Source organism: Molothrus aeneus, chromosome 8 (genome assembly GCF_037042795.1).
Source record: "Molothrus aeneus isolate 106 chromosome 8, BPBGC_Maene_1.0, whole genome shotgun sequence".
NCBI classification, from domain to species: Eukaryota; Metazoa; Chordata; class Aves; order Passeriformes; family Icteridae; genus Molothrus; species Molothrus aeneus.
In genome coordinates, this window is record NC_089653.1 from 6,263,170 (window position 1) to 6,283,820 (window position 20,651).

At 38.3% G+C, this 20,651-nt stretch overlaps 1 protein-coding gene across 2 annotated transcripts in view; it reads left to right on the forward strand.

Moving 5' to 3' along the window:
- JMJD1C (jumonji domain containing 1C) overlaps positions 1–20,651 on the forward strand; it is a 159,632-nt gene that overhangs the window by 33,166 nt on the left and 105,815 nt on the right. For both annotated transcript variants that reach the window (XM_066554271.1, XM_066554272.1), the window contains exon 2: positions 18,351–18,515. In XM_066554271.1, coding sequence (XP_066410368.1) covers positions 18,351–18,515 — 165 coding nt within the window. The remainder of the gene's footprint in view (positions 1–18,350; positions 18,516–20,651) is intronic.

The following is a 20,651-nucleotide window of genomic DNA, read 5'->3' on the forward strand; positions in this document are numbered from 1 at the left end:
TTTGATTCTAAAGGAGTGACTTGACTTGAGTCTTTATGTAGTTCTCTTCTGGCAATTTCTTTGGTTTGACCCATCTTTCACACTTCATGTAGGCAGCATTCTTATCCGGTGTTCATACAAAAGGAAATCTTTAAGGAGTGAACCTGTGTTAGATGAAGTAGACTTCTAATGGTCAGAGGGTCAGACTGGCTGGCATGTGATAGCTGTTTTATGCATTCTGGGGCTACAAAGCAACTGCAGAATGCAGAGTGATTGTAACAGATTTACAGCTGCTTTGCCTCACTCAGGGCAACAAGACCTGCAGTTTATTTTCATTCTTGATACCTTATCAACTCCTGAATTTTCTCTTCTTATTTTCTCCTCTCTCCCCCCCCCCCCCCCTTCAAATACATATCTATTTCCCCTTTCTGTGTGTCCATCTTGTTGATGAATTCAGATGCAGCAGCTCTGAGGATGTTTAGGAGTGAGATTAATTTTTTAGCAAAAGGATCCTAAAAATGCATTTCCCTCCATTGTGTCTGCAACTTCTCATTTTTCAGTCTGACTGAAGTCACAACTGCCTGAATAAAGACGGTCACTACTTGCCTTCTGTTTTTGCTACTGGGAATGAAGCCAATTGCCCCCAGGGGAGAAAGTGGCTTCCTATCAGTAGGGGTATAGATGATGACTTTGAGAAAGGATGAAAGCAAAGTAAGTTATTCTTTGCTGAGAGGCAGCCTATGGCATCCATCCTTTTGAGAGTGTAAGTAAATGGCAGCTGTTGTGGAAAAAGGGCAGTTGTTTTCAAAGATTCTCTGGAGAGCATTATTCTTCATTCTCTTAAATCCATGGGAGAAAATTACTGCTAAATCTAAAATTTCCTCTATTTCACTTAATAAATTGTAATATACTAATCTTAAATATACATGTATGGAGATTATTTTGGGGAGCAATTCTGGTAGCACGTATTTAAAGAACTTTTTACATCCTTTGAACTAGTGAACTTTTGCAAATTCTTTTAAAAAAATCCATTCAGTACAGAATGAAAAAGTGCTGTAATTCTGTAGGGAATAGCCATAGTTTTGCATGACTAGAAGCTTTAAATCTTAGATTTAAGTACTGAACCTCCTTCCCAACTATTTGATGCTAGGATAGTGGATATCTAATGGTGACCTACTTGAGCTTTCCTTGGGTAATCATTGACTACACAGCTCTTGTGGAAGCAGCATTTAGGCAGCTTTTCCCCTCCTCATTTCTCTCTACTAAATTGAGGTACAAGGTTCCATTGTGACTTAGGTGTGTCACTGAGGGTTGTAACTGACTACTTAAATCATTTGCTTCTCTGGGATTCTCTAGGAGCAGCATGAGTGAGTGGCATTAGAGCACAGCAGAGCAGGCTGAGTCTGTGCACTGCAGTGCAGAGCAGATGTACTTGAGCTGGATTGAAGCTGTCGTAGCCACGGTAACACAGAGTTCAAAGTAAATGCTTTGGCAGTTGGCCTGCACTCATAAAACTGGTCTTTACAGATCCTCTAGCTCTCCTCTAACATCTCTCTTCCTCTTTTGTTGGATAATGTCCAAGCTGTACACTCAATCAGTGAAGGCAGTGTAGGTGCACTCTGCATGTGCAGTTTACGTTTATCAGGCACTTAATTTACTGCTTTGTGGGGTAATACTGTGTCATCAGCAAGTCCCTGGAAACTGGCACCCTCTCTGAGGTAGAGATGGACACTCATGTCCTGGAAAGCTGCAGAAATTAACCTTCTTCAGTATCTTTCCCAAAAGTAAATTCTGCTGACTGTATTAATGCAGTTCAATTCCAGAAGTGAGGGTTAAGCATGCCTTGTCCTGCCTTGTGTAGAAGTGTCAGTAACAGGAATGCCAGACCAATATCCTTCCACACATGTGTGTGCTGATGTGAACTAATGTAAGTACAATGTAAGTACTTTGGGTTCATATAGATCTCTTCTATATTCCCATCTGGCCAGGCTGCTTCTTGAGTACAATCTTTTTAAAAATAAAATCTATTCTCAAGTATATCAATGCAGTTGCTAATGTTTACATATAAAAGCATCCATATTCTGTAAGCTGTTATTGATCTGTGATCCTTACAAAGATTTGCCTTTGGTATGTGTGTTGCTGCATCTTCCCTTATGGGTGATAAATATCATTTGAAGAAATCCATTTATAATGGGGACTTGTACAGATCTGCTGAAAGAATCACAGAGCATGACAGAGACTTATTGGTCCTTGTGCTCTTCCCTGAAGCATCTCACACAGATGTTTGTTCATTTTCTTGGCTTCTCTTGAATGGAGTTATTGGTTGAATGGTTGAAAGTCAGGAGACAGCTGGACACTGATAGGCCTTTCTGGAGCTGCCTTCCATTTTTTGAAATGTGACAAAACTCTGTACCCCTAAGTGTTCCACAAAAATGAGATCAGCCCTGACACTAGCAGCTAGATCAGACAGCAAACACTCAGGAATAAAGGTTGCTCAAAGGAGCTGAATGCATTTTTCAAAGAATAAGTGGAAGAATAATACAGAGAAATAACTGTCTCCTTGAAATATTCTCATGTCCTATTGCTGTTCAGCTTTAATAAGGCAATAATAAAAAAACCCAAACCAACTAACAGAGTCATTTATCTGAGAGATATATTTAAATTCAATTTTAATAATGTCATTTTTGTGTCTTGGATGATACCAAGTTTTATCATACCATTAAAACTTGCTGGTAGGTGTGTGTAGGAGCAGCCTGTACTTGCATTGTTTTGCTGTTTGTGCTGTGGAAGAGCCCTTTCCAGTGAGCCAGGCCTTGCTGTGGGAGTGCTGGTCCCTTTTCCCATGCCCCCTGTATGTGTGTGCTGCACAGCCCTCTCCTTTTCTCCTTTCTCACAGGACCACATCTCCTCCCACTCACCGTGCTCCTGGTTCCTGGCACGGAGCTTCTGCTGGGCCTTGCCCTCTGGAAGGCGTGTGGTGCCCTGGGGCACTGGCCTTTGGCCCATTCGGTGGGACTGTCCCAGCTGTGGGGGTCAGGAACTAACTGAGCACTGCTGGGCTTATTTCAGAAAAGAATCCTGAATTTGTAGTTTGAAGATCACTTAGTGACACGTAATTAACATAAAATAATGCCCTGAATTCTGTCAGATTGCTTTGTTACTGGCCCTCTCTTCTGTGTGCAGAAGGCTTTACTTATAAATCAGTGCCAGATTATCCATCTATAAAAATAACATTTTATGTGTAAAAATAGAACAAGCTCAGCTTTTCAGCAGTGTTGGAATTGATCACTTATTTCTTCTCTGTGGACTCTTGCTACAGCACTGGTTTTATGACATGTGATAAGCTGTTGAAATAAAAAGCATGTTGTTTTTACCAGGAGCCTACGATTCCCTAATCTGCTAGCATATTTGGATTATATTTCTGAGGTTGCTTAGTAAGGATTTTAGGGCAGAACTTAATGATTTCAGACTGTTTTTTAACTTTGAGATCTGTTTTTTAGAACTTTGGGGGGGGGGGGGTTGGTGTTGTTGGAGTCACTGAGTTGAAACAAAGGCACCAATTATGTCAATATTCAGTTTTCTGAAACTTTGTTTTTATGTTGAGTAACATTTAAGTAAAGTTCCCCCCTTTTTTCCCCTCCATAATGTTTCTCTGTATGTGGTATCAGCTGCCCACTATTTAACAATGTGGAAAAATGGGCTGGCATTAAGTAACTCTGTTCTGCTGTAAAAAGCAAAACCAGAATAAATCTTAGCAGCCACTGCCAGGTAGACAAGCACTCTGTGGGGATGGGAGGGAGGACTTTGCTGGTAGCGTTTTGGAAGATTGCAGGCTGAGTTTCTTTGCTTATGTAAAACAGGGGTCTTTGTTTGGCACTTCCAATGGCGCTGGGACTGTTGTGTAGCTTCATTGATTGGTTCCATGCAGTGGAAATCTGACCTTTAGCAGATGTTTGAGAAATTGCCAGCATTCAGAGTGATCAGCAGACGAGACAGTTTTTTCCTTATGTTGATGAGAACGTCCATTAGATTAGTAACGTGTGTGACAATGTTAAGCTTTTAAATGATTAGAAAACTTTTTGAAACAAGGCAGATTTTCCTGCAGTGTAGAGCTGCATCAAGTAATTTATTTTCTTCTATGCATCATTTTGCTAATTGGTTAGCTAATGGAAATATTTTGATTATGTAAGTGGTGTGGGGTTTTTCTTTTTGTAATAAGACATTTGGATTTTAAGTAAGTTTTAGTTTGTCTGTATTTTTCTTAAAAGGTCAGTTTTAGCATGCTGTTGTAGCACCAGTTTGGGATAAATGCTTTCAAAGAAAAAAGAACAAGCTGAAAAGGGCTGGGGAGGGGGAGGCAGCAGTGAAACATATCCCATCTGGAGCATTTGGCTTGGAACAGGATGTTGCATGACTCCATGTGAAGTCTGCTCTCACGAACAGGATCCTCAGCAATGCAGGAGATTCAGCTGCTCAGTGGTGGGAGTTCAGCATGAAACGAGGTCTGTTTTCTCAAACTCCAACGGTTAGAGCTACAGGAAAGAGGTGGGACTTAGTAAGAGATTTATGTGTTGAATAACTCAACAACACCAGCAGTTGCCAGATTAAACCCTTTCCTGCAGGTGCTGGCTTTCCTCAGACCTCTGCAATTGTTTTTCAGTGTGATGCATGTGGAAAGAATAATTATTTAAAGGATTAGAGGTTTAAAATGAGAACAATACAATTACTAAGTTGTCTGTTTCTGGTTCTAAATTTAAAAATCAAATAATTGCAAGAGGACTGATCTTGTCTTGGCATTAGATATCCTGTATACGTGTGTGCTTTTAAACAAAATTTGACTGAATGAAGTTTCTAAGTTTTTTTATTATCATTTTGGGTGCAGAAAACATGTTAAGGAAATAGACTGTATTGAGAGCAAAGGGTCATCTTGACAACCAGTCCTGCTATTGTGGACTTTGGGCAAAATGTATCCAATGTATCCTGTGAAAATATGTTGTGGGGATTTTTTGTGTTTTTTTTTAGTTTTTGTTTTTTGCCTTTTTTAACATGAGTATTAGGAGGGAAGGGATGTGATGGTAAGAAAAGACACATACATTACAAAGCCTGGAAATCTTTGCCCTTTGCTCTCAGTGCTCAAGAACACTTAATTTTTCCAGTGCTATGGAACTTGTCAGGTATGTCTCTTTATTTTATGATTCCCACGAAATTGTGCCAAAATTCCTTGGCAGCTCATTTTGTTATCTAATAATCTATGTACCAAATCAGATGAAGTTTTTTTGGGATATAACTAATATTCTGATTCCTTTTTATAAGCAAAACTAGCAAAGCTGTCCTTGCTTATATGCAGCACATTTAAGGCTGCTTCTGAGTCTTGTTTATTCAGCCTTCATTTCCTGATCTAAACATGAGAGAGTGGGAGATGGTAGAAATGAACTGATTCCCTGAGTGGGTGAAATATTTGTTTGTCTGGTTCATCAGTGGTGATCTCCTTCCCACCCTGAGAGGGAGACTTAAGAAAATAGGTTTTAGCTGTGGCATTCCATCCTTCTTTTTTTTTTTTTAATGCAGTGACTGGGGAGTAAAGGCTCTTGATCTTACTGGTTTTGGGGGAAGTGAAATGCATGGGAGAAAAAACTGACTTTTTTCCCTGTTGGCCCTCTCTGTGAAGCTAATTTTTGTACATGCACTGAATAAAAATACTGGTATATGTGCTTGTCTGAAATGCTGGCACTGTTGTCTACCCAAAGTTGCAAGACTGCAGGTCTTGGCTGTGCTTAAAACTCTTCATAATTATGATATGTGAGTTATTTGTATCACAGTGACACAACTGAACCAAAATGCTGTAAGGAATCCAATAATGAACATTACTTTCCAAAGTATTTATTGCATATTCCTTTAATTTATTGCAGTATTAATATCTGTTGACTGTAGGAGACAGACCTCTCTGTCTTGAATGCTAAATGGACTTTTTCACATGAGTAATTGTTCCTTTCTTATGCACAGTAAGTTGATTGCAGCAGAAGGTAAATTTTGCATACAATTCACAAGGAAATGAGACTAACTGTTAGAAATAACATCCAGATTTTAAACAGTTTATAGAGAGAAGTGCAAGGTGTTTTGTAAAACAAGATAGAAACCTCAGTTGTCATTCCCTGGTATGTTTTGAAAACAGATTAACTTCTTTGTCACTATCAAATGCAAACTGCAGTTATCTGATACCACAAATAGTTCTGCAGCTGGTAGTTGAAAATGCCATCTCACAGTGTGTTCATTTTCCTGAAGGGAACACTCATGTCCCTTGACTTGAACAGTAATTTTATTGCTCATTCCCTAGGGGAATGGGAGAAGTCTGATGTGACTGTGCTCTATCTTCTCTTGCACTGATTTATCATAATACAGTAAAACTGTCAAATTCCTCACTGCAGGAAAGCTGGGCTTGCTTCAGTTACCTCTGGAGGTCATGAAGGCCCTACCTCATTTCCTGATGTCTTTCCCAAGTCTTGTTTGTATTCTGTGTAACTGTGGTACACAATCAATTGCAGTTTGTGGGATGGTTTTGTTTGTTTTCAAGACGTTTTCTGACTCAGCTTGGAATAGATCAAGTTGTGCTAACATTTGTTACAAGAAAGGACTTGCTTACATTCATACCTTTTTTAAAAGATTCTGAGAGTAAGTGATTACTGGAATTCAAGGAGCTCCTCAGAAAAGAAACTTGCAAATAGAGATGGGAGCTGAAAACTTGGGGAAATTGTCCTGCATTTTTTATGTATAGAAATGGTTTATTCAGGGGACAGAAAAAACTTATTTCCTCACTATCATCTTGCTTATTTAAAATTAAGATAAAGGGGAGAAAAGAGGAAGTAAAGGGTACCAGCCCTCATTTTGTGGTACATTTATTGTGTGTATAATTTCTAGCATTAAAAGCTGTCTTGGACATACACTAAACCTTGTTTTGTTCCAGAAGCTTGAACAGATGGTGAGAAAATTTTGTACAATTCTGAATTAATGCTTTTTTATTCTCTTCTCTGCAGCATTTTCAATTGCAGGGAGGACTTTTTTTAAAACCCTCAGAGTTAGTCTATAAAACCATTGTACATAAACAAACTTTTTTTTTAAATTCATCATCACAGTCTTCTTTAAAATGCCATTTATTCAAAAATATTATCCTTACTGTTGTGACAAGGAGTGTCTGACTTTTTCACTAGTAAGTTACCCAGAGATGGCTAATGCAGTAATTAAGGTGATTAATTGGGTTCATTAGGCAGCTTTTGATGTATACTCATTGCCAATATTTTGTTCTTATGTCTTTACTTGTGGCCTTAAGCACTAAGGGTTTGATTGTGTTATCTGTGGGATCTGTTGTTCTCTTGGTCTTATCAATGGATCTATTGTTCCTCCTTTGAAAAGACCTTTGTAAGGAATCACTAGGAGAACTGAAAATGCATAATATTTCGTTGCCTTCACTTTTTTGTGTTGAAGTACATTGGATGTTTCTAGGACAATTTCAAAGTAACAAAAGTTATGCTGAAAGCTTTAAAACAATTATGCCGTTAAGTTAAAAATCAAACATTTCTCTGTAGTTTGGACAATTGTAATACTGAAATAAGTTAGTTAATACTCAAGATGTAGAAGGTTAAATGACCTCACATTTTTGAGAAATTTTATTGAAGAACAAAAAGTGATGTTAGAGGACAGAGCAGAAGTCTCTTTTCTGAAAAACAGTAGTAGACAAATTGAAAGACAATTTTCATGTACGTATTGTGCATGGCTTCTGTAACCTTAAGTGCTTTTCACCCCTGTTTTCCTGAAGCTTTTCTGCATCAGTAATTCTGTTTATTTGAAGCCATTCGTCCTGTGCTGTAGCCTTAGCAGCTGCAACAACAAAGTGGGCAATTGTTCAGAGGAGCTGGTTGTGTTTGTAGTTCTATGCTCCAGCACAATTTGTCTTGTAACACCTCAGCTGCACCTGAAAACCCCCTGGCATTCAATCTGCAACACATTCAGTGTCATGTAAACATCATCTCAGTTCCCAAGGAATCTGTGCTCAGAGGAGGCAGCACTGGGCTGAAGTGACTGCACTCTTGGGCTAGAGGATGGGTGTGAAGCACAGACTTTGTGACTTGCTTTCTGTCATGGAGTGAGGGCAGAACCTCCCAGCTCACCAGCAGTGACTGAAGTTTTTGGTTTGAGTATTTTTTTTAAATAAAAAAGCCAAACACAAGCAAATTACTATTAAAAGACTTTTGAAATACATTGACAAAATCTAAGTGTTTTATTAAGTCGGGACCAGACTGTCCACATTGCTAATGTCTTCATTCTGATGTAAACCATCTCCTAAGATTGTGCAATGGGAAAGATGATTTCCTAAATTACTTATCATGCTACTGTATTTCTGTATAGCTGTATGGTTTACCTATTATTTATAGAGGTGTAATTTTTTTGCTCAGACATTTAGATTTCTGTGACTCAGGAGTGGCCATCATGGCAAAGAGGAGATTGAGGATGGTGGGTTAAGACAGACTGAAACCCCAGGAAGCCATGGTAACATTTCCTCTCCTGCTCCCAAAATGTTGCTTACCTTTGGTAGGCTGTTTCCTGATGTCATGTTTGCTCACGTGTGCCACCAGCCCTGCTCTTAATCTCCTCTGACCTTTTAGTAATTGCTGGAGATATCTCAGTTCAGAGTTGAATGAACTTTGATCCCAATTTGTGGACATTTATGCACTGGTGAACTCTGAACTGTAGTGACCCAGTTCTTCTCTGTAAAGTCTAGCCTTGCAGCTTGGTGTCAGATGGAAAAATAAAGATAGATCATATAGACCTTAAAAGTCCACAAGTTAATCCTTTGAAGCTTCAACCTCTTGAGTAGAGATCTTACTTTTCTGTTTTATGCTGCCTTTAACCTATAGGAAAGAAGTAGACCTGGGTAAGTTTTGTTTATGAATCTTTTGTTAGCAGGTGTCTTCAAGTTTTTAGTTACATCAGAAAAATTTTATGGGATTTTTTTGAGTGATGACTCTCCAGTGTGAAGAATTAGACAAGTGTGAGGGAAACAGAGATGTAGCATTGGAAGATGACTTGTAGAGGGGATTGAAACTCAAGAGGCTGCAGTGGTAACATGAAGTTGACTCTTAAACAACAAAACAGTAATACAGCTTGTGAGATAGCACTGACTGCAGTCACAAGACAAGGGAAGACTTTAATAATTCACATTTCCAAAAAATTAGAACATGAACAAAACAGCCAAAGTCAAATATCTCTGAATCCTAGCTAGGAAGAAGTTAGAAACTGTTTGCTGTTATTGTTCTGCTTAAAGGTGGTTTTACCAGGACCAGTTTGCAGTGTGGTTATTGGTAGCATGTGAATTGGAGGAAAGAGGACAGCAAATTACTGTTAAAACTGTAACATGTTCTTCTCCAATAAAAGATAAAGCTTTAAAGTAATTGATGTGGTACTAACTTCCTGACTCAAATATTCTGGCCCTCTTATAATGGAAAAAAGGCCTGGAAAAAATTTCCAATTATTTTAGCAGATGATCAATGAAGTAGATAAATATTTCACTAACATTTTGTCTTGCTTCAGAAGATTATGATTATTGTTGCTATTACTGCTACATTTTCTCATCTGCTTGCTGAGATTTCTTTGGTTGGCTTGTTGCCTAAGGTTAACAGTCTCAGTTACAAGGGCAAATACTGTTGTCAGAATACAGAAAATTACCATTTTGTAATTGACAATAATTTATAAAAATGCCAATATAATGTCTCTTTTTGCTTAATTTTTCTCTTGGTTTCCTGGTTACTCTTGGAATAGCCCTCCATAGTTCTCTTAATTCCTGTAAGATGACCAAAGAAAGCAAGGAATTGAGTGAGTTTGTCTGCAGGAATTTTTACTGTTGATATGAGCTAGGCCTTGAGAAAATGTCTCCAGTACAAACAAAATCTACCAGCCAGCTTCCTCTGGTCATTTGTCACTATGCTAAGGATTTGCTGGTGTCTTTTTGATATCTCTGGCTTTATCTGACAAAAAGGAAATAGTTTGTGAGCCCACTTGTGGTTTGTTTGACTTGCTGTCTGGAGACTGATGTGGGCACACACAGCAGCTGAGAGGCACTTGGTCTTGCCTAGCCTGGATTCCCCAGTTTGACTATCAAAAGGTCATCTCAAAACCTTGATTTTCTTTTACAGTGTCTCTTCTGTTCCACTTCAAATAAAGGTTTGCTGTTCCACAGTGCGGTGTTTAATCAGTGTCTGCACTGTGGATTTGGGAGGACACCACTTGTCCTAGCAGCACATGAATCAGGCTGAACCTCTGTCTGGGCAGATACTGAGAAGTACTTTCAGGTCCTTAGGGTCAGTCCTTTGAGCCTTGGAAGGATGGCTGTTTTGGCTCCTCACCTGCTGAGGATGGATGATTGGATTGTGTTGGTAGAAATAGGGTAGAAATCGTGTGCTTTTAGCTCTTGATTGCCTTTAGCAGTGCCTTGGGTTTGGGCTATTCAGCTGGAGTGAGACATGAGAAGAACTCAGGGAACTGCAGCTCCCTGCTCAGGTCCTAATCATCTCCCAGTGCCAGCTTTGTGCATTTAGGCTGAATTTAGACTCTCAGGAGGACTGAAGCTGAGCTGTTTCCCCATGGGTGGCTTTGCGGCCATACCTTGCTGGCTACAGCAACAGCCAGGTTGGTTGCTTAAGTTTCCTGCCCCACAAGAGGCAGATTTGTTTCTCTCTCAGACTGGGGATGAGGAACAATAGCAACTGGTGAATTCTGACTAGGAGATGACCTATTCCTTTCACCATTCACTTTAATTTGGCCTCCTGTAGTGCATTGTGATTGCTGATGGTCTGGCGGACAAGCTTTGTCTTCATTAATAAGCCATCACATTGTAAAAATTGAATTAAATCCATTATTATCTAGTTTTTTTAATAGTCTAATAGTTATTTTTTGTTGGTTTAGTCACATCTTCAAATGACAGACATATACAGTTTAAAGTCAGCATAATCTTTTAAAAATTGAAACTTGGCAGTAATGGTTCCTTATTAAATGACAGGTGTTGGTCTTTTTAATGTGGTATTACAAATGTTAGTACTAGCTCAGATTAATCAACAAGTCATCTAAATCACTAAAGTTTTTTAATGGGCTTTTAGTTTACCTTATTTAAATTACATCTGATTGGAAAACAAATTGTAATTGGATTTTTAAATTGAATGTGTAGGCTTCTTGTAGTATGTGTGCTTCTTAACCACTGTTTTTAGACCTGATCATTTAGAAATGTAGGTATAGTAAAAGTTTCCTATGTTGTGTAATAGTGAAAAGAATTTGCAAGATTTTTTCAAGCCTGAAGGGCCAGGAAGTTTTTGTGTGATGTGCATACTTTACCTAGTTATGATTCAATAGGCTATGGTTTCTTAAAATAGTAAGTCACTTCTATTTCTCACTTGGGATAAGTAATTCAGAAAATTTCTGGCATGTAAAACATCTTTCAGATGGGGTTACTTGTGCCTCATTGGTTTCTTTGTAAATCCAGTAGAGTCATGATTTAATTTCTGGTTTGTGTGTTACTTCACTTTGCTGTTAAGATGTGAATTTGGAATAAGATTTGCAAAATAGGTATGCCAAATAATTTAAACACTTAGAGTGACTTAAATAGCTTGTAAAGTAAAACTTGGCACTCCTGGAGATTATCTTTTTATCAGCGGGAAGTCTTTTTTTGAGAAATGAATTTAAAACTCACATACAATAAGCTTTTTTTTCCCCCCTTTCATTTCATTGTAGATCATATTTGCTCCATCTTTCTGTTCAGAATATGCATTTTAAATTGTGGGATGAAACTCACATACTTGTGTTAGATGGTTTTCTTTATTTTCAAGGCTGGTATTGGGGCCTGCAAGTAGGATGCTTTTTTATTCTGTCATCTTCTCTGCAATCTCTACTCTGTGCTCTATGTGATGTGCTGGTTGCTTAGCAATCCAAGCTAGAGACTGCAGCAGGCTGTTGCAATAGTACTGGTATTTTTCTTCAGTTTTGAAACCATTTTTTTGCTGCATTTTTCTTCTGCAGAGGCTACTTTGTCAGTGTTCAAGCATGCATTTTGGGGAATGCAGAATTAAGGTTTGAAAATTAACCACAAACTGGAAAGAAATAATTGTTGTTGTTTCAAGGCCTCTCTGTATTTGTAGGATATTTGTTTTAAGGCTTAATCTAAGGAAGCTACCTGGAAAACGCATGTTTATTGGAGCATGTATTTGCTTCATCTGGCCCTGTTTTCTTCTGCACATGGCACATATTTGAGATGTCTTGCAGCCAGTGTGTAGCTCTGCTTTATTCAGGAACCTGTTGAGAGAGCAGGGTTGTCTTCCTGACTCTGCCAGCCCTGGAGTGTTGAGCAATGCTGGCGGTACAAATGTGGCCTCAGCTTGAGTGTGTCTGTCACTGTGTGACTCAAGCAGTGACACAGGCTCCTCTGGAGTTTTATACACCTTCAGCAGATGATCCTGAGGCTGCAGATTTTTCAATTGCCTCAGTAATGAGAACAGTGTTTTTAGAGGGGTTGTCTCCTTGCATTTCAGAGGAGCTGTAGCTGGCTGCTGTTATGTGTGGTCTTTCAGTGGGAGGAAGTAAATCTTGGTGCTTTCCTGCTGGACAGACCTAGAATCATTTTGTACTAAAAAAAACAAGAGGGGGTTTCCAAGCAGTTGTGAATACTGAAGCAACAGAGTCTTAATACTCTGCAGATAATAAACCAGCCTCTGTTTTTGTACACTTCAACTTTCCAGCTTATGATTGAGGACTGCTGCTGGGAAACTACACCTATTCCATTTCTTTTGAGTAAACAGAGAATTTAAGTATTCAGAATTATCAGCATGCTGTTTCATGGTAGAAGGGTATATCAAAACAGGATTTAGTCTTTGAGGAATTGTCCCCTTGATTTCCACAGCTCATCTGAAAGTAGCAGGACTTTCTCCTCTCATTTAATAGAAAATTAAATCTTCTGCCCTTAAGTTTGTTACTTCTTGCAAGCTCCACAAATAATCAAAACAGATGTGCAGATTTGAATATTTGTTCAAACCATTTCATGTTTTAAGAGCTGAAATAGCATAAAATAACTCGCTGCTAATTTGTCCCATCTTCTAAGGAGCTTTCAGTGTTCATGTCTGTAAAACATCTATCTGATTCTACAGCTTTTTTCCTAGTGCTTGAGAGTTAGAAGCAGGGCTCTTGCATTTTAGAGACAAGCTATTATGTTCCTTAAATTGTGGCATACCAGTTTTGTCAAGAACATTTTTAGGTCTTCTACAGACTTTCTGTGGTATTGTGGGTATCTACTCACCCTGGCTAAAAAATACATGGTACATTTAGTACTTTTTGTCAAAACCAGGTACTTTCTTGACTGCAAATTTAAGTGAACAAACACGTCTGATCTGCACTAAAAAGGCTGGTTATTTTAAAGAATATATGGAGTCAATAAACCCCATCTTTTAATATTAAAATATTTGCTAGTTAAAGACCAATCTATTGCTATTATTTCAGCTGTTTCAGTTGTTCTTAGGCTATATGGAGAATGTAAATGTACTTTAATATGCTTTTTATGAGCTTTTTTATTGTAGAGTGACTGTGAAATGATAATGTGAAAGACTGAGGAAATTTTGGTAACCAAAAGCAACATTGAAGCCCTTTATTAAAGAAAAATCTGACTGCTGCCTTTGGTTGCTCTTTGACCACTTTTCCATGTGGAAATGGGTAGCACTTGCATAAAAGAGTAATAATTTTCCTGTGTTAAGCTGTTTTGCTTTACAGTAACTTGTGCTTTGATTGCATTTGATTAGGTTAAGATATATGTAGGAAGACTTGACTGTTGGGTAATGCCATCTCCATGAAAGAAACAATTTGTAAAAACCTGAGAAGTCAAGGATATTGGGAACAGGATGGGAAGATGAGGTTCTATAAAAGCATCCTTACTGTCTCCATTCCCTCTGTACTTAAACTAGCCTTAGTTTGTACCAGCTGGGTGTTTGGCAATCACATCCATCTCCATCAGGAGATGGACAATTTTCCAGAGTCTAGTGTAGTTTGTTTTAGTTTTCAGCTGTGTACTATGCTGAGGATCACACCAGAGCTGAGCAAGGGGTCAGAGTTGTGCAGGGTTCAGAACTCCAGGACCGTTCCTGGCAATTTCAAACCTTGTCACTGCCATAGGTGGCTCAGTGTGGTGTCCCTGGACTTGGTGCCTCCCTCCACCTCTGTGGCAGCAGCAGGAGGTACTGCCTGCTCCCTTGGCTGCCTGGGTTTTCTTTCCTGCAGGTAGATTTTCTTTCCAAGCCAAGAAACTCCCAGAACCCTTGTTACTGGGCCAAGAATAAGCCTTTCTTAAACATCCCATAGAGTGCTTGGTTCCCCAGAATGAAAATGTGCAAGTTGCACTTAACATTGGGGAATATTGAAAGGGAAGAACTCATTTGGACTTGTATTTTGAATTTTGCCATGGCATCTTGTTATGAAGTTTCTGGTTATTTTGTATAACTTTGTATAACTTCTGTCAAATAGAAAATTTTTCTTTTCCTTTGATGATGGTACCATCGTTGGAAATTGAGTTATGTGTTTTTAAGTAAAATTTTGTCTTTTAAAATACATTTCTGTTAAATTACATACAAGATTTACATTTGTGTATTCACTTGGCTATACATCACAAGACTGGAAATTTGACAGCTAGTTTTTAATCTTAATTACATACTAAGAAGTCTAGGTCTATTTTAAGTTGCATAACTAAGAAGTTTGAATTGCACAGATAATTTTTAGCATCTGAGTCTGCAGTTCTCAACACTTAGAATTTGCTTATACAGTATATATGTGTAATAATTGAACATGGCATAATATTCTATCTGTTGTAATATTGAAGTGTTACAAGTGAAACCCAAGGGGATGCACTCTGAGGCTCACCTTGAAGTCAGCAGCCAAACTGGTGTTGATGAAAGACTATTTAATGTTGTATGAAGTAGTGTTTTCTTGGCCAATTGAAAACATCTTGAGAGAGGTTGTTTGGATTTTTTTCTTCCTAGAAATAAACATTTGCTAACAAGTATTAGGTGGTAAAGAGGAAACTACTCTCTTCCCTTAGGAGGGCAAACAGAACTCGGATAACAAGGCACTCAAGTAATTTTAAGAAAGTGGATGATGCATGGGCTATGCTTTTTAACATTTTAAGTCAAATTTTTTGGAAGTCAGCATTGCTTTTGTCACAGTTCTAAAGGATTTCAAAATTTATTTGGTCAGGCATATTTATTTGGAGCAGAAATGACTGGAAAACTCTCAATTACAGTTCTGCATGTAGAGGATTTCACCATGGTTGTTGTGTTTGGGCTTTGAAATAACAATATTTTGTTGCAATTGCTTGGCTGACTCCATTGGAAATAAATTTGTTGTCTTGCTTTACTTGGAAAAGCATGCTAAAGCTTATGCTGCTTCCTGTTGGAAGATAGCAGTGAGTTACAAAATTAGCACATTAATGCCAATTATAAATATAATATCATCCTAGTGGGAATTTCTCCTTTTTATTCAAGAGAATGCATACGTGGTGAGAAGGCTTCAGCTACTCTGGGAACACAAACATATAATATCTATCCACAAATAGCTGACAAGGCAATGAAGCAAAATTTGGCTGAAAAATCTCAAAATCAACATTCATTCTTAGGGAGGCAAATGTCATAGAGTTTCTTGCTGTATAGTGTTCTGTCAGCAGAGCAAAAAAGATGAAATATTTTTAGGCTTTGCACTCCTTAGAGGGTCTAACTTTGGCTCTATATTTTATTTTGTTGGCGTAGGTTGCTGGATTGCTTCCTTTCCTCATCTTTTTCCCTTTTTACTCCCTTTCATAAACTGTGCTGTTTGAGATAGTGCTCGTCTCTGTGTGGGAGGTCAGTGTGCACAGAAAGGAGAAGCCTCTATTCTTCAGAGCCTTTACTGTTGCCTTAGAAAAATTAATTTCCCAGCCAAACAGAGAATGGGCAATGACTGGGCGCTTCATTTTGTCTCCCTTGCTTCTGCTTTTCAAAAATCAACTTTAAAAAGCCAGCAGATAGTTAATAGGCTTGGCATGGAAACCTGAAAGTGGTGGAAGCTGGCAGAAGTGATTCCCAAGGATTGTGTGTGTGGAACTAGAGGCGGAATACGGTGCCCTGAGCCATGGCAGACTGGCTCTGTGCCATGCTCCATTCTCCACTTTTCTTGGAACTGCTCCTTTGAAGATCTAATTATATGGTGCCAGGAGACTCTGCACATAGCTCAGCAGTAACTCCCACTGTTGCTGTACTGAATTTTGGTTTATTTGGGGTGCAAAACTTGCACACAAACACTAGATTGTATCACAGCTATCCACAAGTTTTGGCCAGTGGCCAGAAGATACAGTATGTTTTAGTGGGGCTGTTTCTAAACTGCTAACTCTGCTTTAGACTTATCTGTGTTTTTCAAAAATATTTATTCGCTTGATTCCCCTTGCCTCCTATTTTTTTTTAAATCTGCTGCTGTGTGAGGTCTGGTGCTTAACCTCTTAACACCTTGCTACAGACTACCCAGGTGAAGTGTCTTTCTAGATTCTAAAACAGAATTGAGTGAAATTTGAAGGAGCAAGGTGAATTTTAGAGAATGATTTTTAACTAATGATTAATGATTTTAAACCTTCAGTACTATCACTGAAGGCTGTCTTTACCATTGATCAAATGACAAATTTTACAAATAAATGGTTCTCCAGAAGGGTTCAGAGTAGCTGCAAATACAAGCTAATGAATGCTGCTAGAATGATTTGGGATATGATGTGCTTTCCTGCCAGTGTTTTCAAGTTTTACTCTGTTAACTGTTCCTCTTAACTCTTTTCATTAAGAAATGAGTATTCTCTAACTTTACTATATATTTTAGACTGTCTCTAGAAATGAAATTATTAAAAAGTGGGATTTTTTTGGTGATAAGTTTTTGCTGCTGTTTTCTACTTGCTTTGTTAAAATAAGAGGTGATTGCTGTAGTAATAAACAGTGGAGGTGAGAGGATTTTCTTGATCGGATGCTTTAAAGAGGCAAGGGAAAAGCAAAGTGTGTGGGAATGAAGTGGGAGTAATATGGGTTAAAAGTATCTCTGGGGGGAAAACTGGGCTGATGAACTTGGGTAGAGGAGTGAGAAGTGGCTTGGTGAAAATTGAAGTTGTGCACTCAGAAGGCAGAAGGACAAGATGAGAAGCAACACTGTGTAGTACACGTTTGATAGTGTGAGACAGAAAGTCTAGACAAGAAAGTATGTTGTAGGCCTAAAATTAACCAGATCTAAAAGAGAAGAATATTTCTGTGACAGTGATTTTTAGTTCTCAGAAGCAGATAGAGGAAGAAACTTGGATATTGCCTTGGGTGTGGCTGAGGCTGAAGTTCAGAAGGGTAGGAAAGCATCTTCCCTTCTCCATTTAGTGTAACAAGCAGTGGCTTTTTTTTTTTGTATTTTACCAGCTGCTTTTTCTTAAGAAATTTCTCATAATTGGGAAAAGAGAACAATTTACTACTTTGAGTTATTTTTAAATTTAAATGAATTCTGTAATTTTGAAATGTAATGTGTTTAGCAGAGTTGTTTGGTAGTGCAGATAGCTTTTGGATAGCTTTGAGATCCCTCTGCTCTGCACAAGAGGAGACAAAAGGTGTGGTGTCTTTAACTTAGTGGTTTAGTGAATGCAGCTGAGGGGAGAAGGTACAGCTGTTATATATTGGGATAGCACAAGATGAAATAATACAATAATACAAACTGGTTCCACATTAACCTAGCTGGAAACAAAATGTGGTGGTATTGTTTCTTGTTTGGTTTTTGAGCCAAATTGCAGGAGGAAACTGAGCTGCTTCTGTGAGCTGTTGTGTTGTTGGACTTGCTTGTAGTAGCAAGGTCTGCAGGCTCAGGATGTCCTTTCTGGTGCTGTTCCAATTGACTTCCTTTTCTTTTTCCCTTAAAACCATATCATTGGTTAGTTGGTTTGTATTACTTGACATGTATTTGAACTGAAAATGAGAAGTATTCATAAAACTTAGTGATTATGTAGATAGCTGTATGTATTCCCTGAATGCTACTATTAAATACTTAATGTAATGCTTTTTGTTCTTGAGATAAGACACCCAATGTTAGTGGTAATGTTTTAGTAGCTCTCCTCTCTTCACCACAAATTCACTGCCAAGAAAACTGTCTTCTGTAGTGTAGGAACTGAATATATAATTTCAAAACCATAGCATTAAAATGGGTAATAAAAAAGATCTTGCATTAAATTTTTTAATGTGTACATTGAAAAGTGCATGTAGATGAGCACATGCTGTGTATGTGCAATAATGTATGTCCTTTCCTTTCTTCCATTTCCCCAGGTGTATGTGGAATTTGATGACCTTGAATGGGAAAAGCGAGAATGGGTTAAAGTTTATGAAGATTTTGCAGCCTTCTTGGTGGAGTACCAGCTGGTCTGGGCAAAAAGAAAGGACCCAAGCCAGACTCAGGGATCAAAAATCAAACAAATTCAATGGCCTGCATTGGTAAGATACTTTAATTGCATTTACTAAAGCATTTAATTCTCTTTAATTCTGTCCTTAAGAAACTGCCTAGGTTACTCCAGTGGTGATGGGGAGTGGTGAGCATGGAGGGGGGAGAAGGGTAAAAAAAGGATAAGAAAAAAACTAGTAAAGCATGTTGGTGTTGGAATGATGTGATAATAGTCACTCATCTTCCTTTTTGAATCAACCTAAAGCACTGTAAAAGTGGTGTCTGAGTGACATAACAGGATTAATGTCACTTTACATAGTCAAAGCATCTTACAAATATAAACTTACCAGTAACACATCTTGCTGCTCTGGGGAGGATTGAAATTAAGGTGAAAAATAAACCCTTAAGTTTTTGATACCATCAGTTTCCACGAAGGGGGTATCTGAAATTCAGGTCAGAGTTCAGAAAGATGAGAAAGGATTAATCAAGTAAGTGGTAATTGTTTGCCTGGTTTATGAGGTGATACTTGTGACTCTATTCTTTCTGGATTGTTGCCCAAGCATTTAAAGCTGTTGAGATAACTGCTAGGAGGCTGTGTGCATTTGTGAGTGCCTTTAGATATATCTGATGAGATAATCTATAAAGTAATAAACATGTGTGCCTTTTTTCTCCAGAGAAACTAGTAGTGCTAACAGAGTCTTCAGGAGAGCCAAACAGATGTGAGATTTTGGGAACCTACTGTATTGGATGGTTTTGCTTTGTATACAGTTGGGGAAGATTCCTCACAGACTTGTGGGTGAAAGGGGCTCCAACAAATCTGTGGAAATGATCAAGGGAATTCTTAGATATATTTGATAATAAGCTTAATATCTGTAACTTCACTCTTGTTATTTTAGATATTTACAGTCATAATGAATTTAGGTGATGATATTTTTTTTCCTCTGGCTTTTGCTGTATCTGTTTCTTTCAATATACTGTTCATATAATTGTCTCTGAGCACCTGATGGATTTCTTGGAATGTTGTTGTGGGATAATTTTTTTGAAGCTGGGGTAGGAACAGTCATGCTGATGGTCATGAAGCAGTCTGGTCAAAAAAGTCATGGATGATTTTGGATTGACCTTCTCCTCTTCAGTTAATACTCCTACTCAGCTTGCATGTTTGTGCTAATGTGCTTGAGTGAAGCAAGCAAACTTTCTGGATGTACAGGCTGAGTCATGGATTTGCTTTTTCAGGCAAGTTAGTATATCCTTGAGCAAGAATTTTTAGTTTTAGGGAGCCATGTTATTTGCTCTTGGAAGCCACCCATCACTCCTTGATTGAAATGGGTCTTATAATTCTGTTAAAAAGTTAGTGTCTAACGACTCTGCTATTTTACATGCTTTTAATCTCACCCTCTAGGATAGAGATCCTTCTTGGGTTTAGAGGGGGTGTATTTCTATAAAGTATTCCAGTCTGGCTGCTGATCCTGTCCCCAAGTTGAAAGTATGTATTTGCTAATGTGTGTAAGTGTTTTGGTTGAACTTTTCTCCCAGCAGACACTTTGATCAAACTTGTGCTGGTCCAGCAAAAGGCAAAAACTTCTTTTCTTCCATCACTATCTTACAAATTCTGTATTTTTTTTTAATGTTTACATTCTTGAGGCAGCTGATAGGCATGAGAAGGAAGATGTTGAAAAGATCTGCCTCCTGCTTTTACAATTAAAAAATTGAAATAGTATAGGCTGAAGTGATGCTCAAATAGGTTCAGGTCACAGTTTTCAGATGTTAAGGATGAGAAATTCTCAGAAATTCTCTCATTTATACTTGGCCTGCATACAGATGTTCTAGCAATTGTTTCCTGAGTCAAACCCTCTAGTCATCCATTCCAGAAAAAACATATTTGAGGGGAAGTACAGATCGAGGATATTAGCTGTAGTCAGAGCAGATTCTCTCCACAGAGACCTCCCAAGGTTTTGCTGTGTGTCAATAGCAACTCTGAGCACACCATGGCTTGGGGAGCAGTGAGGGTGCTCAAACTGCCATGGAACTTTTGGGCTTTGTCACCAGACTATCAAAGCACTGCGGTGGATTGGAGTGGATGAGCTCTGGGAAAGTTTGTGTGCTGTGTTTTGGTTGTGGTTTTTTGTTTTTTGTTTATTTTCCAAACAAGACTCACTAAAAATAAGAAAACATGAAAAAAGTGGTTAAAA